Raw genomic sequence first — 19,535 nt, forward strand, 5'->3', positions numbered from 1 at the left:
AGATAGATAGATAGATAGATAGATAGATAGATAGATAGATAGATAGATAGATAGATAGATAGATGGATAGATAGATGGACAGATATGGATATAGATGTAACCCACAATTTCTTATGGTCAGAAATTGATTTGAATGGATAAATTCTTCCTTTAAAATGTAAATAACCCACTGAAAAGGGTTAATCTTCTCTCTTAGTTACCTTATAGCATGTATTTTTGCTATAATCATATTGTTTTCTTTCTAGTGTAAGGTGACCACAGTGAGAGAGGGTTTTGATTTTAGTTGACAGAAAAAGAAATTTTAGACAAAGTGATCATTCAACAAGGCTTCTGGGTAGCCAGGAGGCAGCATAAGTGTGGGAGGTGGGCAGGGGAATTTCAACTACTTTTCAATTTTAAGGATTTGGTGCTCATCACATCTTTATTCATTTGACTCTCCACCCTAGCCCCTAATTCTTACTTGACTTCACCCATACAAATTCACTGAAAACCATCTCCCATGCTTTAAATTTTTAAGTTCCCCCCTAAATCATTATCTGTGCCCAATTACTTTATGAATTAGAAAACAGAATAATCCACTCATTAAAAATGGAAACTCAGGGACAACAAGATCTAAATCCAAGCATTTCTTTATTCTTCCAACAAAAATCTACTCATTTTTTGATAATTTAACTGGGATGTCAAATTCCATGTACTGTAGAAGATATGAAGATGAAGACACAGGTTCTACCCTCAAGGAGTTTATGCTTTAGTAGGGAAGGGAAGCTAGGCACACAAGTACCTATAATATAAAATTTAATAAGTGAAATAAATACAAAAACAGTTTCTAACAGATAAAAAGAAGAAAATCACTTGACTAGAGGTTGAGATGTGATATGGAGGTAGTAGCATTCAACCAGAACCTTAAAGAATGGGTAGAATTTCAATAGGCTCGCTATTAAAACCCATTACAATCCAATTCCTGACCTTGTCATAGCAGCAAAACTGTTCTCTGTGATCCCAATGATCTCGTGATTCTCAAACGCAGTGGTCTTTTCTCAATTCTTATTCTTCTTGACCTCTCTGCAGTCTTTGACACTGCTGATGACCATTTCCTTGATATTATCTTCTCTTTAAGTTTTCAGAACACCATTCTCTCCTGGTTCTCCTCCTATAAGACTGTTCCTCAGGATCATTTGTTGGGTCCTTCTCCAGGTCACCCCCTCTAACTGTAGGTGTCCCTCAGGGTTTTTTCCTAGATTCTCTTCTTCTCCCTCTGTACTACTTCACTTGGTGGTCTCATCAGCTCCCCTGAATTTAAGTATCATCTCTATGTTTGTAATTATTAAATCTACATATCCTTCCCTCTTGTCTCCTCTGACCTCTAATCTTGTATCTTCAGCTGCCTTTCGGACATCATGAACTAGATGTTCAGCAGATCACTTAAACTCAACATGTCCAAAACTCTTTACCTTCTCCTTGCAAACTATTCCCACTTCTACCTTTTCTATCATTGTAGAGGTCAACATTATCTTCCTAATCCCTCAAGTTTGCAACCTTTGTGTCATTCTTGACTTTTCACTATCTCTCTCCTGCCATATCCAATCTGTTGCCAAGGTCTATTGATTCATCTTTGCAACATATTTTAATACACTCCCTTCTCTCCTCTGACACTGCCACCACCTTGGAACAGGCTCTCATCACCTCATGATTGGACTTTCGCAGTTGACTTCTAGTTGGTCTGCCTGCCTCAAGTCTCTCTGCACTCCAATTCATGCTCCATTTCAGCCACCAAAATGATTTTCCTAAATGACAGACTGGACTATGTCACTTCTCTACTTAATAAAGTCCAGTGGCTTCCTATCAAATAAATGATCAATTACAAAATGCTCTATTTGTCATTTAAAGCCTTTCATAACTTAACCTCATCCCACTTGACTCCCCAATACAAACTCTTCTTTTCAGTGACACTGGATTCTTTACTGTTTTGTGAACAAGAAAATCCATCTCTCATCTTCAAGTATTTTCCCTGGCTGACCCTCCTTCTGTACTCCCTTCCTTTCTCCACCTACTGACTTCTTTCAAGTCCCAACTAAAATCCTATCCTTTACAAGAAGTCTTTCTCAACTGATCTTAATTCTAGTGCCTTCCATCTTGTAATTATTTCCTGTTTCTCCTGTCCATACTTGTTCGTTGTCTTCCCCATCAGACTGTAAGCTCTTTGAGGGTAGGGACCACTTTTTGCTTTTTTTTTTTTAATTCTCAAAACTAATACAATGTATAGTAGGTAGCATTTAACACAAGCTTATTGAGGGACTGATTAACTGAATAGACTGTGACTGGAAGAGGCATTCCAAGTAATGCCAAATGGAAAAGATAAAGTGGATTTGGCTACAGATAGAGAACACCAAGAAGCCTAATTTTGCTAGACTATGGAGCATGTGAAGGGAAAATGGAAAATTTAGGGACACTGATCAAATTGATAAGCTAACAGAAGAGTAAGCCCTTCTTTCAGATCCTGTATCTTTAGTAGAAGGTATGGGCAAACCTACTAATATGCCCACTGGAGGGACATTCCCTTTGATGTCTAATTAAAGATATCATTTTAAGTGGTATGGATTGGGAATGGACATTATTTAAGCTGTTGTGCACTGACTGAGGACAAATTGAGGCAATAGTCAGATTTGTTAAGTCATTTGAGTCATGTCTGACTCTTTATAATCTAATTTGGGGTTTTCTTGGCCAAGATATTGGAATCATTTGCCATTTCTTTCTCTAGCTAATTTTACAGATGAGAAAACTGAGGCAAATGAGGTTAAGTGACTTGCCCAGGGTCATATAGCTAGTAAGTGTCTGAGGCTAGATATGAACCAAGGTCTTTCTAACTCCAGGTCTGGAACTCTACCCAGGGAACCAACTAGCTGCCCCTAATAATCAGACTATTGTGTGTATTAGTGAGTTTTTTGTGTGTTGTACTTATTAAATAGGCAAATCATAGCAGACTTGGACCCATTTTGGTCATTTTGACTTTTTCCCTTTTCAAAGAACAGACCAGAGGGTAACAGAAATAAGAATACACATGGGACCTGGTTGAGAGGGTGAGGAGAGGATTTCCCATATATTTCACCCTCTCCTGGGAGCCTCCAACGATTGTCTTGGGGTAGAGGCACACGAAAATTACATGTGCATTCGTCTATGAGGCCTGGACCCCAGTTTTCTGCCCCAAGTTTTGGAGAAGCAATATCATACTCTCTTAGCCCCAGAGATGGCAGCCATGGAGAAAGGGACTATCTGGCCAAGCATGGGAGTGGCTGAACTGAAACTTCCCATACGGAGAAAGGGAAGTACAAGGTTGGAGTAGCAGTGAGGGATTAAAATGACAATATAGCAGAACAAAGGACTTTTGCCCTATGCTATTACTATAAATTATTCTGACAGGCTGACCTGACAGGAAGGAGGTTGTCTTTCTAGAAACCATAAGTTCCTCTTCATTCCAGAGGGAGTCCAAGCCCTTAGGATAGGATTATAAGGCAAGATGCCCATATAGATCTCTGGGACAAGGGTGGGACTCACTGGAATGTCAAGGGGGTTTCCTTTTTTAGCAATCTCAAGGTTATTTCCTTTCAAGGGGAATACAAGCTGTTCTGATGTGTCAGGAGAACTATATAGATTTTAGAGGAAAATGGGACTTCCTAGAGAAGAAGAATTTTATCTGTTACATAAGTGCTACTGTGACTTCTTTATGTGTTTTCTGCATCTCCTGTGAGATGAAATACATAGGCTGCCCTATACCCCACATTATTACCTTTAGCTTTGTCTCACATTTGTCTACACACAGATTATATTCAGATGTTTCCCAATGGGAAATCTGGGAGGGGGTATAATGAGCCAAAGAGAGAATGATTCATCGAGCTTGCCTCCAAAATTGAACCTGGTCTGTTTAAACTTAGAACTTAGTGTAGTATGCAATGGGATATAGACACAACATAGGAAAGTTGAAAGAACACTGGATTAGGAGTGGTAAAGCCTGAATTTTAGTCCAACTCTTTCACTGACTCGAGGACATCATTTAATCTCCAAGGGTCTTATTTCCTCATCAGTAAAATTACGTAGCTAAGATCACTTCCAGTTCTAACAACCTATTGTGAATACAGCATTGGACTTGGAATCAGAAAGACCCGAGTTCAAATCCTGCCTCATCTACTTTCTAGATCTGTGACCCTGGTCAAGTTACTTAACCTCTCTGGGCCTCAGTGTGCTCAATGATAAAATGATAGGATTGGATTTGATGATTTCCAAGGCCCCTTCCTGCACTAAATCTATGATCCTATACCACTCTAACCTATGCTTCTAGGTAAGATAGGAAAGGTAAATTCAAACAGATCATGGAGGACCACAATGCCAAGCTAAGTCATTTGGATTTTACATTTCTCCTCTCTTATGGTATCTCAGTTTACACTGACACAAAATGGAGATAAGTTTACAATTTCCCTCTTTGATCAACCTATATAAATGGAAATAATAAAAAGGAAACAACCCAGAGACCTACAGACAGTCTTTCTTATGGAAACAATTACAAAGGACAATGTAACTGTCATTTGTTTTTACCCAGTTGTATTTACACAATACTAGATTATAAAGAAAAGGTTTCATCCTTCTTGAACTGACAGAAACAAAATACAAGAGACCATTATCACTTTTGTATTAACTAGTATGTGATGGTTATTAATGTTTTTATGTTACTCTGTTAACTTTGTTTCAAAGTCATTATGCAAATGCAAGATATATTTACAATTGTGGTGGCAGCTACAGAGATTTGGTGGCTCACCAAAAAAGTAGAAATCGCCATCAGCATACAGAACGTTAATTTGGATGCATTTCCTGCCAGAATAGACATTTGTTAGAGGGGGAAAATTTTTCTATTGGGAGGGAATTTCCTCTGGTAATAAATTACTAAGCTCTAATCACTGGATACTTGGGAAAATAATTTCTAAAATTCTATACACAAGGGGCGGCCAGGTGGCTCAATGAGTAAGAGCACCGGCTCCAGTGTTGGGATGACCTAGGGATCAAATCTGGGCTCAGAAACTCAGCACCACACCCAGAAATAACTGGCCATGTAACCTTGAGCAAGTTACTTAACCCCGATTGCTTTAAAAAAAAATTCTATGCACAGTTCTTTTTGTTAATTGTTGTCAATCAGCATGCAGGAGTTGTGAATAAGCAAAACTTGGTGCTTCCTACTGAAGCAAGAAAACAGATCTCTATGTCATTCTTACTGTCTCTGAGGCAGCATAAAATACTGCTTACTCTTTCAGGCACTGGTCTAATTGATGTTCTTTTCTCAGATTATCTTGGTCTGTCGAATACTATATTTTCCTTCTTAAAATTTCCCAGCCTGTGAATTATGTTTATTATTACCAGTCTTCTATAAACATAAAGTCTTCTTTTCCATTTACTTGGAAGTGGAAGAATTTTTATCTTACCTTTTCCGAATTATGCTAGGGTTAGCTGTCACCAAATGGGTTTTTAATCCAACATCTTTATTATATTCACTGGACAGAGGAGGAAGATTGCATCTAAAAAAACAAGAATACATATTTTGGGTAATTTCCACATTTTAAAATTCTGGAAGCATCGTTCAAAGGCAGCATGGTATGAATATTAAAGAGGAAGTAAGTTGGATAGAGATCTGGGCCTGAAGCCAAGAATACCTGAGTTCAAATCCAGTCTCAGACTTACTAGCTGTGTGACCCTAGGAAAGCCGCTTAACCTCTGCCCTGCACATAGTAAGTCATAATAATGATAATGATCATAATTATTATTATTAGTTAATAAAAAGCTGGCCTTAGAGTTAGGAAGATCTGGTTTCAAGTCAGGCCTTTAAAACATACTAGCTAAGTGACTCTGGGCAAATCATTTAACCTGTTGGTGACCCAGATATTCTCTAAAACTATGAGTTGCAGAGCAAATAGTGATATACATTGGTAAAAGTAGTTCCATATAAAAATTAAATCATAGGTCCATTTTAAAAAAAACTTCCTTTTTCAAATCAGGCCAATTATACTGGCCAAATAATAATTATAATAGATGATATTTATATTGAATATTATAAATATCTCACTTGATCCTCATAATCTGTGAAAGAAACAATGTAAAAATTATTATCCTTGTTTTATAGACAATGAAGCCTAAAGAAGTCAATGGACTTACACCCGACTATATAAACACTGCCAGAGTCAGGACTTAAGTTTAGATCTTCTGATCTAAAGGTAAGGAGAGACCAACACTAACTTAAAGGCCAAAGTCAAGAAGTAGGCTGGAAAAATAAGTAGATTAATAAAGAACCCAACCATACAGAGAACCATGGTGAAAGGAAAGCTCAAGACATAAATACAGAAGACAATGACTTGAAAACATCTACAAGCAAAGCCTGAATGAAAATGCAGACTGGACACATGCCTAACAATAATTCTTAGAAATGTTAAAGAGCAAAAAAATATTTTAAAAGTCAAATAACAGTGTAAGGGAAAAACTGAGGAAAAGAAATTAGATAAAATTAGGAAAAGAGAATTAATAGCTTGGTAAAAGAAGTACAAAAAATAAAAAAGATAATAGCTCCTTAAAAACCAAAATTGGCCAAATGGTAAAAGGGGTACAAAACCTCACTGAAGAAAATAACTCCTTAAAAATTAGAATTGGCCAAATGCAAGCTAACGACTCCAAGAAGTGATAAAAAAAATTAAAAATTGAAAAAATAGAAGAAAATGTGAAATATCTCATAAGAAAAAATGACCTGAAATATAAGGGAGAAATAATTTAAGAATCAGGAGACTGTCTCAAAGAGAAATTGAAATTGAAAAAAAGAGCTCACACATCATATTTCAAAAAGATACAAAAGAAAATCACCCGGATATCTTAGAACCAGACGACAAAGTAGAAATTTTAAAAATCTACCAGTCACTTTCTGAAAGAAATCCTAAAATAAAAAAAAAATCTACTAGCTGAAACCAAGAACTCCCAGGTCAGGGAGAAAATACTGAAAACTGCTAGAAAGAAACAATTCAAATACTGTGGAGCCACAATGAAGATCACACAAGACTTAGCAGCTACCACTATAAAGGAATGGAGGGTTTAGAATGTGATAATCTGGAAAGCAAAAAAAGCTAGTATTACAGTCAAAAATGGGGAAGCTAAGGGGCAGCTGGGTGATGAAGTGAATAGAGCACCAGCCCTGGAGTCAGGAGGACCTGAGTTCAAATCCGCCCTCAGACACTTAACACTTACTAGCCGTGTGACCTTGGGCAAGTCACTTAACCCCAAGTGACCCTCCAAAAAAGCAAAATAAAAAAACAAACAAAAAAAAAGAATGGGGAAGCTAGGTGGCACACTGGATAGGATGCTAGCCCTGGAGTCATAAGGACCTAAGATCAAATATAGCATCAGATATTTACTTAGCTGTGTGACCCAGTGAGAGACACTTAGCCCTATTTGCCTCAATTTTCTTATCTGTAAAATTAGTTAGAGAAGGGAATGGTAAGCAGTGATTTGCCAGTATCTTTGCCAAGAAAACTCCAAATGGGGGCATGAAGAGTTGGACATGATTAATTGACAAAAATAAATAGATCAATCAATCAAGAATAATCTACCCAGCAAAAATTAACATTAAAGAAATATAGAACTTTCAAGTCTTCCTGATGAAAAAAAAAGGTGAATAGAAAATTTGACATTAGAATTCAACAGAACCATAAATATGAATTAGACATTATAAGGGATTGACAAGGTTTAAAACTGTTTACATGCCTATATGGAAGATGATAGATGTAACACCTCAAATTTTTATCATCACTGGGGTTATTAGAGGGAGGCTACTTAGAGGGCATGAATGTGATTCTTTTATATTGGCATGATATAAAAAGGAGAAGGAAAGAGTGAGAATGATGGATGCACTGGGAAAGGGGGAGAATGATGGATGCACTGGGAAAGATAAGAAATTGAAGGAAATTATCTCACATAAATATAGCATTCAGGAAGAGTTTGTACAATGAAGGAGAGAGCTGAGGGGAGGGAAGTAGGCAACACTTGAATCTCACTCACATCTAAACTTGTTTAAGGACAAAAGAGTACACAGACACACACAACTGTATATAAAAATTCATTTTATCCAACAGGGAAATAGGAAAGAAAAGAGTTAAGAAAAAAAAGAATGGGGTTTAAGAGGAAGGGTAAATTGAGGGAGACAGTGGTCAGAAACTATTTAATAAGCCCAAGAGTTCCAATTAATCAACAAGCATTTATTATGTACCTACTATGTGCTAGTCACGATGCTAAGTATTTGGCATAAAAAGACAAAAGTAAGAGTCCCTACCCTAAATATCAAGGTAGAAAACACGTCTCTGATGGGGCAGACAAGATATCTATAAATATCTATATCCCTAGCTAGCTACCTAACTAGCTGTGTCCACCTGGAGCTCTTTTTGGTTTCAATTCTATGGAGTAAGATGTCCCTCACGCATGGTACCCCCCATATCCTCCCTCACCTTCCTAGCCTCCTTTTGTATGTTGTTTTCCTCCATTAGATTGTAAGCTCCTCGAACTCAGGGATTGTCTTTCTTTTCCTTATTTTTATTCTCAGTGCTTAGTACAGCACCTTGCACATAGTAGGCACCTAATAAATGTTTATTGAATTGAACTGAAATTGAAGATATATACAGATACATATATATATATATATATGTATGTATACAAAATAAATATAGGAAATGGGGAGAAGCACTGGCAGCTGGGGTGGCGGGATGAGAGGAAATGCTTTATTGAAGACGCTAGTGTTTCAGCTGAGTCCTAAAGGAAACTAAGAGGCAGAAGTGAGGAAGAGGAGGAGAAGGAAGATGATGAGGAAGAGGAGGATGTGACAGAAGAGGAGAAAAGGAAGAAGGAAAAAGAAGAAGAGAAAGAGGTAGAAAATGTCCATGGGAGAGAGTCTGTGCAAAGGCATTGAGATGGGAGGTAGAATGTTGTATCTACAGAACAGTACAAAAGCCAGTTTGGTTAGACTGAAGAGTCTGCGAAGGGGAATGATGTGGTGAACAGAGAAATTTATATTTGATCCTAAAAGTAATAGGAAGCCATTAGATCTCGTGGCTGCAAACTCAACCCAGGCAAATGGGGCTATCCTGGAAAACAAAACAGGTTTCTCTCCCTGTGCACTAACTCTTATGAGAGTTCACAACCAGTAAGAAAATGTAACCATTACAAATTCCTAAAGGATCAGAAAAACACAGAGTAGTCTATAATACGCTCCAAAGTTTCTCTTGATTATGAACTGCAAAATGTAATCCTTCTCATGTATATCTCCTACATCGATTATATAAGAATACAAATGGTTAATTTATTTGTAATATGAGTGCATGTTTTACCACTGTCAAGATTTCCCTCAGTTTCTCTTTTCTTGCTTTCCCTGGGAACCAAAGATGATGAAATTGCAAATCCACTCAGTTGACCAGCTCAAATTTCTGGGTTCTTTTATGTGTTTCTTCTCCTTCCCATCTGAGTCCTTTCATGTACTGAGCTCCTTCCCACAATGGTGCTAGCATATGGAATAGAAACTTTTCTCCTCCTTTGGTGTCTGTTTCTGGTTTTTGCTTTCATCTCTTCTTTGACACTGAGATCTCTGTATTGCTCTCTCAGCTCTAAGTTTGAAAGTTCCCTTGGGTTAGTAAGCATGAGTATGTTGTGGGGACAGTATAATAGTGAGCATTGTAAGATGTGTAAAGAAGTGTTGAAGTCTCTAAAGTGCTTACTATCTAGTGGGAACCCTTATATACCAGTCGGTTTCCCTTAATTTAGAGAGTTGGCTTATGTAAGTTCAGAATTCACATCTCAAAAAAAGGAGAAGAAAATTGGTTATATGTATTACCATGGGTTGTATTTTCTTTCTCTACTGATGAAGGAATGTTTAAAAACAAAACTCAGGATCCTTTATGGTCATTTTTTTCCAAAGGACAAATTTGTCTGTAGTGTTTTATATTCATCCTGTGTCAGTTTTTGCATGCCTTGTGTTATACTGTCAATGAGAAATCAGTTTTGTTCTGGAGCTCCTTCTTTCTCAGGCCCTCATATTAAGTTTAATACATAGTATTAATGCCATTACAGTATATGACATCAATATTTAAGTCAAGATTGGGAGAGGTACCAGAGTTGCCATTTCTTTGGTAAATGGAATTCTTGAGGGAAGAAACTCCCTTTACCAACTCAGGCTGGCACTTTCTCTGCAACTTTAACTGGGGATATAATAGAGATATAATATGCTACATATAATAATAATATCATAATGTGGAATATAAAGGCAAAAAGGAAATAGTCTTGCCCTTAAGGAGCTTACATTCTATTGGAAGAGGTAGGAGAGATAAGTATATATACTGTAAGTATAAATAATATGTATATACATACAGAAATATAAGGTTATATAATTTAGATTAATCAAAAATGAAATTTACATCTGAATTAAATAAGAAATAGAAAATATCATGGGGACATTTGACACAGTTTATGTGTGTACCATCTCCCTGTAGGTTGTCCCCAAAATTAAACTGGAGCGAGCATGTGATAAATAATGAAATAAAGACCTCAGTCATGCTAAATTTAAACTCCTCATGCTATGCAAATTATCATTTGCAGGCATTTAAAGATGCAGAGGAAATATAAAAAGCTAAATGAATAAACATTTTATTCTTGCTTAGATAAGACAGGCCCTCAGTTGTGTATAGAAATGCATCTTACCCAATAGGGAAATAGGAAGAGAAGGGGATGATAAAAGGGAGGGAAAATTAAGGGGTTTAGAAGCAAAACAGAATTTAGGGGAGGGACAGCATGAAGAGAAGGGGGGAATATAAGAAAATGGGATGGAAGGAAATATACAGTTAGTAATCATAACTATGAATGCAAATGAAATGAGCTCTCACATAAAACAGAAGTAGGCAGCATAATGGATTAGAAAGCAGAATCCAACAATACGTTGTTCACAAGAGACTCACTTGAAACAGAAAGACACACACAGAGTTAAAATAAAGGGCTAGAGCAGAATCCAATATGCTTTAGCTGAAGTAAAAAAGGCAAGTGTAGCAATCGTGATATCAGACAAAGCAAAAGCAAAAATAGACCCAATTAAAAGAGATTAATTAGGGAAACTGCATTATGATACAAGGTATCACAGACAATGAAATAAAACCAAAAATTTTTATAGCAAGTTTCTCTGATTAAGGCCTCATTTTTCAATTATATGCTGAGTATAGAACTAAGCCAAATTTATAAAAATAAGAGCCATTCTCCAATTGATAAATGGACAAGGGATACAATCAGTTTTCAGAAGAAGAAATCAAAACTATTTGTAATCATATAAAAATGCTCTAAATCACTACTGATTAAAGAAAGGCAAATTAAAACAACTCTGAGGTACTACCTTATATCTATCAAAAAAGACAAATGCTGAAGGAGATGAGGGGAAAATAGGTAGACTAATGAATTGGTGGTGGAATACTGAACTGGTCCAACCATTCTGGAGAACAATCTGGACCTATGCCCAAAAGGCTATAAAACTGTGCATACCCTTTGATCCAGCAGTACCACTGCTAGGTCTGTATCTGAAAGAAATCAAAGAAAAAGGAAAAGGACCTCTATGTACAAAGATATTTGTAACTTCTCTTTTTGTGATGGCAAAGAACTGGAAATTAAGGCAATGTTCATCAATTGGAGAATGGCTGAACAAGTTGTAGCATGTGACTGTGATGGAATACTATTGTGCTTTAAGAAATTAAGAGGGAATGGTTTCAAAACAAACATGACAAAACCTATACAAACTGATGCAAAATGAAGTGAGAGAAACAGAGAAATCATTGTGCACAATAACAGCAATGTTGTAATGATCATCTGTGAAAGACTTGGGTACTCTGATCAATACAATGATCCAAGAATAATTCCAAAGGATTCATAATGAAAAAAAAAAATGCTATCCAACTCCAGAGAGAGAACTGATGAACTCTGAGTACAAACTGAAAAATAATTTTCTCACTTTACTTTTCTTCCTTAAAAAAATATGGCTAACAAGGAAATATGTTTTGCTTGATTTCACATGTATAATTGACATATTGCTTGCCCTCCCAGTAGGTGGGAGAATGGTGGGAGAGAAGGAGAGAATGTGGAATTCAAAGTTTAAAAAGAAAATAATGTTGAAAATAAATAATAAATTTAAATGTAAAAAAGAAATAAAGATGAGGAAACATTGGTTAAAAGAAAAGATAAGCCCTCAAACTTCTTATTTTTTGCAAGTTCAGTTTTATAATCTAAAAGGAAAATACTGTACTCCTCGTTCCCTTTTTCGGTTCAAGACCACAAAAGGGTATATTAATATAACGTTTTGCCATTCTGAGATGTGACAAGAGTTTAAGGCTAAGGAAGACATATTCCCTTATTACTTTTCCTTCTTTTCTAAATTCACTTGTTTGTAGCCTTAAAAAAAAGAGGAAAAAAAACATGTTTCAATTTATTAATCACAAGTGAATAGCCCTGAGGGGTTCCTGGGTTTATCTGTGGGAGAGAAAAAAAAAAGACTGGTGAGAGTCTTTTCTCTTACCGCATGACAAAATTTGCTTCATCAATTTGTCGGCCACAGACACTCTTCTTCAGAATCCCACCATTTCCCACCACTGAGCACTTCTTCAATGGTAGCTGGAATGGAGTAGCCTAGCAACAGAAAATAAGGGCAGTTTTCACTGAACAGAACACACACCAGTTAATAGACTTCTTGTTTATAACAGACCCTCTAGGGGAATTTCATTGGAAATAAAGCACAATAAAGTACAAGTATAGGAAGGAAGACAGCAGGAAAGTCCCTCAAATGTTTAAAATGAATAAGCTAACCTTTTCCTCTAGAAATCCAAGTATATAAGAACCACTGATTCTATAACAAATTTTAGGTTAAGAAATAAATTATCCTTCCTAAAATTATCATGAAAAATAGATAGCAGCTCTATAGAAAAACAAAGAAATCAAAGCTAAACAAAGGATTATTTTAAAGTCTTTAAACTTGGAGCTGGCTCACTTGGATCTTCTTTCTTTCCTTCATGCTGATTTATATGGCATGACTCATCATACATTCATTCATTCAATAAACTTTTAGTGTCTGTAGTATGCAAGAAAATGTCCTATAAGCACAGAAGCCTTAGTTGTATTTCGAAAACTTAAATTAAATTAAAAAGTTAATTGCTATAAAAGTATGTTTTGGGTAGATAGGTTATCTTAGGACTTTAAACACAGTGAAAGTTTTTAAGTCCTTTCATGAAAGTGTATTTTATGAGAAAGTATTTTATGAGACCTAGTCTATCCCCTCAGGTATCTTACAACCTAGCAGACTCTATCCATTTCTAGAAAGCAAATTGGACTAAAAAGAAAACAAAAATCAGTCTACCTTGTTTTTTTTTAGCCACACATCTTTGTGGTCAAACTTTGAAATACTAGTTTTACTACTCAAAGTCCTAAGTTAAATAATCTAGACAAAAATTGTGACTTTTGTACATTTTTTCTTTATAAAAATATGACAAAGGACATTGTGCCCAGATTTTTTTACATTTACCAAACACTTTGAGTCAAAGATCCAAAATCTAACCTGCCTTTGATACCACACTCAGGACAATATAATGGAAGCTTTAACAATTCTTCCCAGGAATCTCTAGGAACAGTTTAGGGAATACTTGAAATTAATCTAAGTACATACACTCAAAAAAGGAATTCTATTTCACCCAAATTGGGCATACAAATATACTTTCATATGCAAGCTCAAAAATACATTGAAAGCCTCACACGAAAAAGCCATAGGTAAAAGTCTAACAGCTAACCTAGAAACTCCAGATGTCTCCAAAGGACCCTCAGAAATCCAGAACACTGTACATTATACTTTACTCATGTTGTGATATATAGCCTTGTAGGAAGGTCTACAAGTATAAAATTTTTATTATGTAATTATTAAGGAAGGAAGGAAACAAGCATTTAAAATGCCTACCACAAACCAGGCAAGTGTGCTAAACACTTTGTAAATATTATCTCATTTGTTCCTCACAACACCCCTGGGAAGTAGATGCTATTATTATCCTCATTTTTGTAGATAAGGAGTCAAACTGAGCTTAAATGACATGTCCAGGGTCACACAACTAGCAACTGTGAGGCTAGATTTGAACTCAGGTCTTCCTGACTCCAGACTCAACATTCTAATCACTGTGCCACGCAGCTGACTAAAGAAGCAGTGGGAATGTGGGTGGAAGTTGTGCAATGTACACACTGTGACACTTTAAACATTTTCATAAGAAATGTTCAATGAGAGAGGTTTCTTCTGTAACCTAGGACTAGGGAGAAATTGGAGGTCCTGACATATCCACTCTGATTTGCCTTCCAGCTCTGAGATTTTGTATCTCTGAGTGATCTGCACTATAGGTAATTCACACTTTGAATAGTGATTTTTGAAGTTGAAGTTGATATATGGTTGGCAGATCCACAGAGGAATTGTAGGCTGCGTCAAGAGCAAAACAGTATCTGGAATGAGGGTCCTGACCATTCTCTGGTAATCAGATGATGTCCGAATATTGTATTCAATTTCCAAAGTCAGATTTTTAGTAGGAAAATGAAAAGTGAGAGAGCATTCAGGGGAAGACAACCAGGATAATGAAGAGTTTTGAGAGAATGCCATAGGAGAATCAGTAAAATACACCACTATACAACTCCTGGAGAAGGGAAGACCCTGCAGTGACATAACTATCTTCCCCCCAAAATCCACCCCTCCTTCTAATTTCTCTACTTCTTTCTTTCTTGCTTGCTTGCTTTCTTGCTTTTTGGAGGGCAATTGGGGTTGTGACTTGCCCAAGGTCACACGGCTAGTAAGTATGTCAAGTGTCTGAGGCCGGATTTGAACTCAGGTTCTCCTGCCTCTGGGGTCAGTGCTCTATTCACTGCACCACCTAGCCGCCCCCATTCCCTATTTCTTTTGAGGGAGCCATCATCCTTCTGGTCTCCCAGGTTCACAACCTCAGCATCATCCTCAGCTCTTACCTCTCTCATCCCCTCTCCCCTATAGCCAATCACTAGCAAAGTTTTATTAACTCTATCTCCAACCCAACAAGCATTTATTAAGTGCTTACCATATGTAAGGCACTTGGTTAGAATTTGGTAATATAAGACAAAATAACAGAAATCTACAACATTTCTCACATCCATCCCCTTCTCTCCACTCACAAAGCTGTCTTCCTAGCTGCAGCCCTCCACACTTCTCACTGCTTATCTGAACTATTTCTATAGTCACCTAATTGATCTTCCTGCTTTCATTTTCTTCCCTCTTCAATAGTTTCCATAGAGCTTGCCAGATTGACACTTGTAAATCTGACCATATCACTCCATGGCTCAGGACATTCCAGTGACTCCTTCTTGCTCTAGAACAAATAAAAATTCATTTGGCATTTAAATTCTTGACAACCTGGTGCATATACACACACACACACACACACACATATATGTACATACATATGTATATATACACACATATATCACATATATGTTTTATATATTGTTATACTTTTCCCTGTTATTTCCTCCTTATTGAACTCTATATTTTAGCTTAAGTTGTTTAACTGCTGATCCTTACACATGACAATCCTTTTCTTGGCCCTGTGACTTTGTAGTTTTACCCCCACTCCTGGAATGTCCTACCTTCTCATCTCAGTCTCTTGGAATCCCTGGATCTCCTTAATACTCAGCTCAGGCACCAACTCTTACCAAGTCCTTTCATGATCTCCCCATCAATATGGACTCTCCCCCTCTTAACTACACAGAAACTACTTTATATATGCCTTAGATTAATTTATCAGTGGATAGAGTACCACTCCGGAAGCCAATTCAATTCAATTTCAGTAAATATTTATTAAGAACCTATTATGGACCAAACATTGTGCTAAGCCTTACAGATACAAAAAGGCAAAAGAGAGCCCCTGCCCCCAAGGAGAGAGTCAGATCCAAGTTCAAATTTGACCTCAGAGACTTACTAGCTGTGTGACTATAGGCAAATTACTTGCCTCAGTTTCCTTATCTGTATAATGGGAATGATAATGGCACCTACCTCACAGAATTTTCCTGAGGATCAAATGAGCTAATACTTACAAAATGCTTAGCATAGTGCCTGATATGTAGTAAGTGCTATATAAATGTCAGCTATTATTATCTATTGTTTCCATCAAATAGAATATAAGAGCCTTGAGAGCAGGGACTACTTGAGTTTTTGTCTTTTTATCCCACTACCTAGCACAGTGGGCTGAATTTAATAAAATCTAATTGAATTGTCACTTAACCCCAACTGCCCTCCAAAAAAAAAAAAAAAGAAACTCACTCTTTAGGGGCGGCCAGGTGGCTCAGCTATTTAAGAGCACTGGCTCCAGTGTTGGGATGACCTGGATCAAATTCAGGCTCAGATACTCAGCACCACACCCAGAAATAACTGGCTGTGTAACCTTGAGCAAGTTACTTAACCCCGATTGCTTTAAAAAAAAATCTAATTGAATTGAATCTGAGTACTTGAAGAGTGGTTAGTGGAAGAGGGTTGAACTTGCTGGAGCAAGGTGGAACTCAGGAGAAGAGAGAACAACTAGGGGCAGAGTAGAAGCTGCAACAAAGGTAAATTTATTTTTAATGTAAGGAAAAACTCCTGAAGTAGCAAGAGTTGCCCAAATGTGGAAGAGGCTGCCTCAAGAGGCTGTGAGTTTCCTGTTGCTGGATGACTGCTCCTTGGGTATGTCGTAGAGGGTATTCTTATTCTTGTAAGCTTCAATGCTCTCTTCCAATTCTATGCTTCTATTGCTAGGAATTTTTCTTTGATAGGTTCTCATCCTGATTCTGCTATTACCTGCTTCAGTCTGACAATAACAAATGTGTACAGTCTGATTTGATCAGAGACAAAGCAGGAACAGCTGCTAATACCAGGGCAAATGTTATTTAAGTCTAGTATGTCCAATAGATGTATTGACTCATCAATATTTTTATGCTGTATGATTCTCACCCATGTCTTTCCATAAATCCTATCTACCCAATATGCTAGAGACCTCCCTTTGAGTCTTTTAATCTTTTATAGGTATTAGAACCATACATGGGGCGGCTAGGTGGCACAGTGAATAGAGCATCGACCCTGGAGTCAGGAGGACCTGTGTTCAAATCCAGCCTCAGACACTTAACACTTACTAGCTGTGTGACCTTGGGCAAGTCACTTAACCCCAATTGCCCTACCTTCCCCCCTCCAAAAGAAAAAAAAAGGAAAAAAAAGAACCACACACAGATTGTCCATCTGTCACCACATGAATGGCCAACCTCTTTTTTTGCTCAGATACTTCTTATAGGTTATCTTTTATGCCACTGCCTTTTTTTAGGGGGTGGGGGGAAACAATCAGGGTTAAGTCTAAGGCTGGATTTGAACTTAGACTCTCCTGATCTCAGGGCTGCTTCTCTATCCTTTTACTCCACTTTTTTTTTTTTTTTAAAGCAATCGGGGTTAAGTAACTTGCTCAAGGTTACACGGCCAGTTATTTCTGGGTGTGGTGCTGAGTATCCGAGGCCGGGATTTGATCCAGGTCATCCCGACACTGGAGCCGGTGCTCTTACTCGCTGAGCCACCTGGCCGCCCCTAAGCAATTGGGGTTAAGTAACTTGCTCAAGGTTACACGGCCAGGTGTTTCTGGGTGGGTGCTGAGTGTCTGAGCCCGGGATTCGATCTCTTTTACTCCACTTCTTACAAAAGGCCATTATTGGTAAAATGCAGCAACCTATGTGCACATAGCCCATATCTTTTCATTTTATTTTGGTCTACCTTAAATATTGATTCTTCTCTTTTAGTTACAGTCATATAGGATCACTTAGAAAATATTATTGCTAAAAAAAAAAAAAAGATGTATTTTGTTGGTAGAAAGCAGTTTAGAATCAGTGAAAGCTTTCTACCAACAAAATAGCTGCCCAAAAGTCATAGATAGTAAAGAGCAACTAAACTTTCTCATGGGCTTTCTACTTCTCTGGTGGTGGTACGTACTTCCTGTGATGTTTTTCTGGTGTAAGGGTTCTCAGTTGGCCCTTCACCAGATGGCACAATCAAGCAGCTGCCCCCTCTCCCTTGCCCATCCCTGAACCACTCTCCCCACTGTCCTATCACCTTAAAGCCCCTCTCCTTTGTCCTACTTCCTTCACTTCCTGAGGTTCAGGGTCTTTGGGACCACTGGTTACCTCATGGCAATAGAGGCTGGAAACTCAGGACATGACGCTCTTTTTCTTGGCACAACTACACCCGGGGTAGGTTAATTTCTGCACAGTCCTTTCTCCTTAACTGAATTTGTCATAGTTGCAAGAAGTCTCAGCAAGGACTCTATCGATGGACAAATGGCTGCTTAACTTCTGTTTAGCAGACACCCAAGGTACTATCCTTCATCATTTGAATCTTCTTCCTCGAACCCTCCCTAAATTTTATCCTACCTGATGATGTGTATGGATACATGTTGGCATTCCTCAGAGATCATGTGGCTTCTTCAGAATGAGCCTCCTTTTATTAACCTCACTTGTCTTTCCTTTCCTCCTCTATTTTTATGTTTTTTTAACCTCTAGCTTCCCAACAATGTAATTAAGTCTCTTCTACATCCTCAGCACTTTTTATTATTTGTTTTACATTGAAGCCTTTCTTCTATTTTTTTAAAGGGACAATTCGTTTTCCCTTATAACCTGAAATATAAAGGGGGCATTTCTTAATTATCTTTACCTTATCTTCTAGGGGTAAGACCAGACTATGTTTTAAATATTCAAATAGCTTTACTTTATCTTTTAGGGAGAAGACCAGACTGTTTATATAGCAGCATATTTAACAAGGCTTAGAAATTCCAAGTGCTATAGGAAATGCGGAGGCCAGACAACATGTCCTGAATTGCAATTTACCCTGGAGTAGAAGGAAAAGGAGTCTGGCCTCACTAGGAGGGTAGTGATCTTGAAGAGAAGAATTCTAACCTAGAATTCAAATCTAGTATGATTATAGCTTCATAAAAATAAGTATACCAAATATAAATATACATACCACAGAAAGGTGGCATAATATTAAAGATTGTCATGATGACCCAATCTCAAACAAATATTCACCATATAGGAAATTTCATAAACATCTAGGATCATAAATCTATACTGTTCAATAATAAAGTAGAGATGAGAAAGAAGTATTAAACATATGTGAGTTTTTAAAAAAGAAATCAAAAGAAGCACAGCCAAGACAGTGGCATAAAAGCAGAGATTCATCTGAGCTCTCCTCCAAACCCCTCCAGATACCTTTGATGATACTCTAAACAAATTCTAGAGCAGCAGAACCCACAAAAAGACAGAGTGAAACAATATTCCAGCCCAAGACAACTTGGAAGGTAGGCAGAAAAAATCTGTTACATCAGGGTGAGAGAAGAGCATAGTCCAATGCAGGCCATGCCATGGGCCAGCAAACCCAAGGCAGGCCTCAG

At 37.4% G+C, this 19,535-nt stretch overlaps 1 protein-coding gene across 1 annotated transcript in view; it reads right to left on the minus strand.

The window, feature by feature from the left end:
* The window catches only part of LOC138175778 (alpha-N-acetylneuraminide alpha-2,8-sialyltransferase), a 135,732-nt gene that overhangs the window by 44,998 nt on the left and 71,199 nt on the right, over nucleotides 1-19,535 (minus strand). The window contains exons 4-5 of the mRNA XM_069106242.1: nucleotides 12,608-12,717; nucleotides 5,466-5,558 (exon numbers count right to left, since the gene is read on the minus strand). Coding sequence (XP_068962343.1) covers nucleotides 5,466-5,558; nucleotides 12,608-12,717 — 203 coding nt within the window. The remainder of the gene's footprint in view (nucleotides 1-5,465; nucleotides 5,559-12,607; nucleotides 12,718-19,535) is intronic.

The sequence above is a fragment of the Petaurus breviceps genome, unplaced genomic scaffold, assembly GCF_028583685.1.
Source record: "Petaurus breviceps papuanus isolate PSGF00001 unplaced genomic scaffold, PetGlider_PUasm1.0 79, whole genome shotgun sequence".
Lineage (NCBI taxonomy): Eukaryota > Metazoa > Chordata > Mammalia > Diprotodontia > Petauridae > Petaurus > Petaurus breviceps.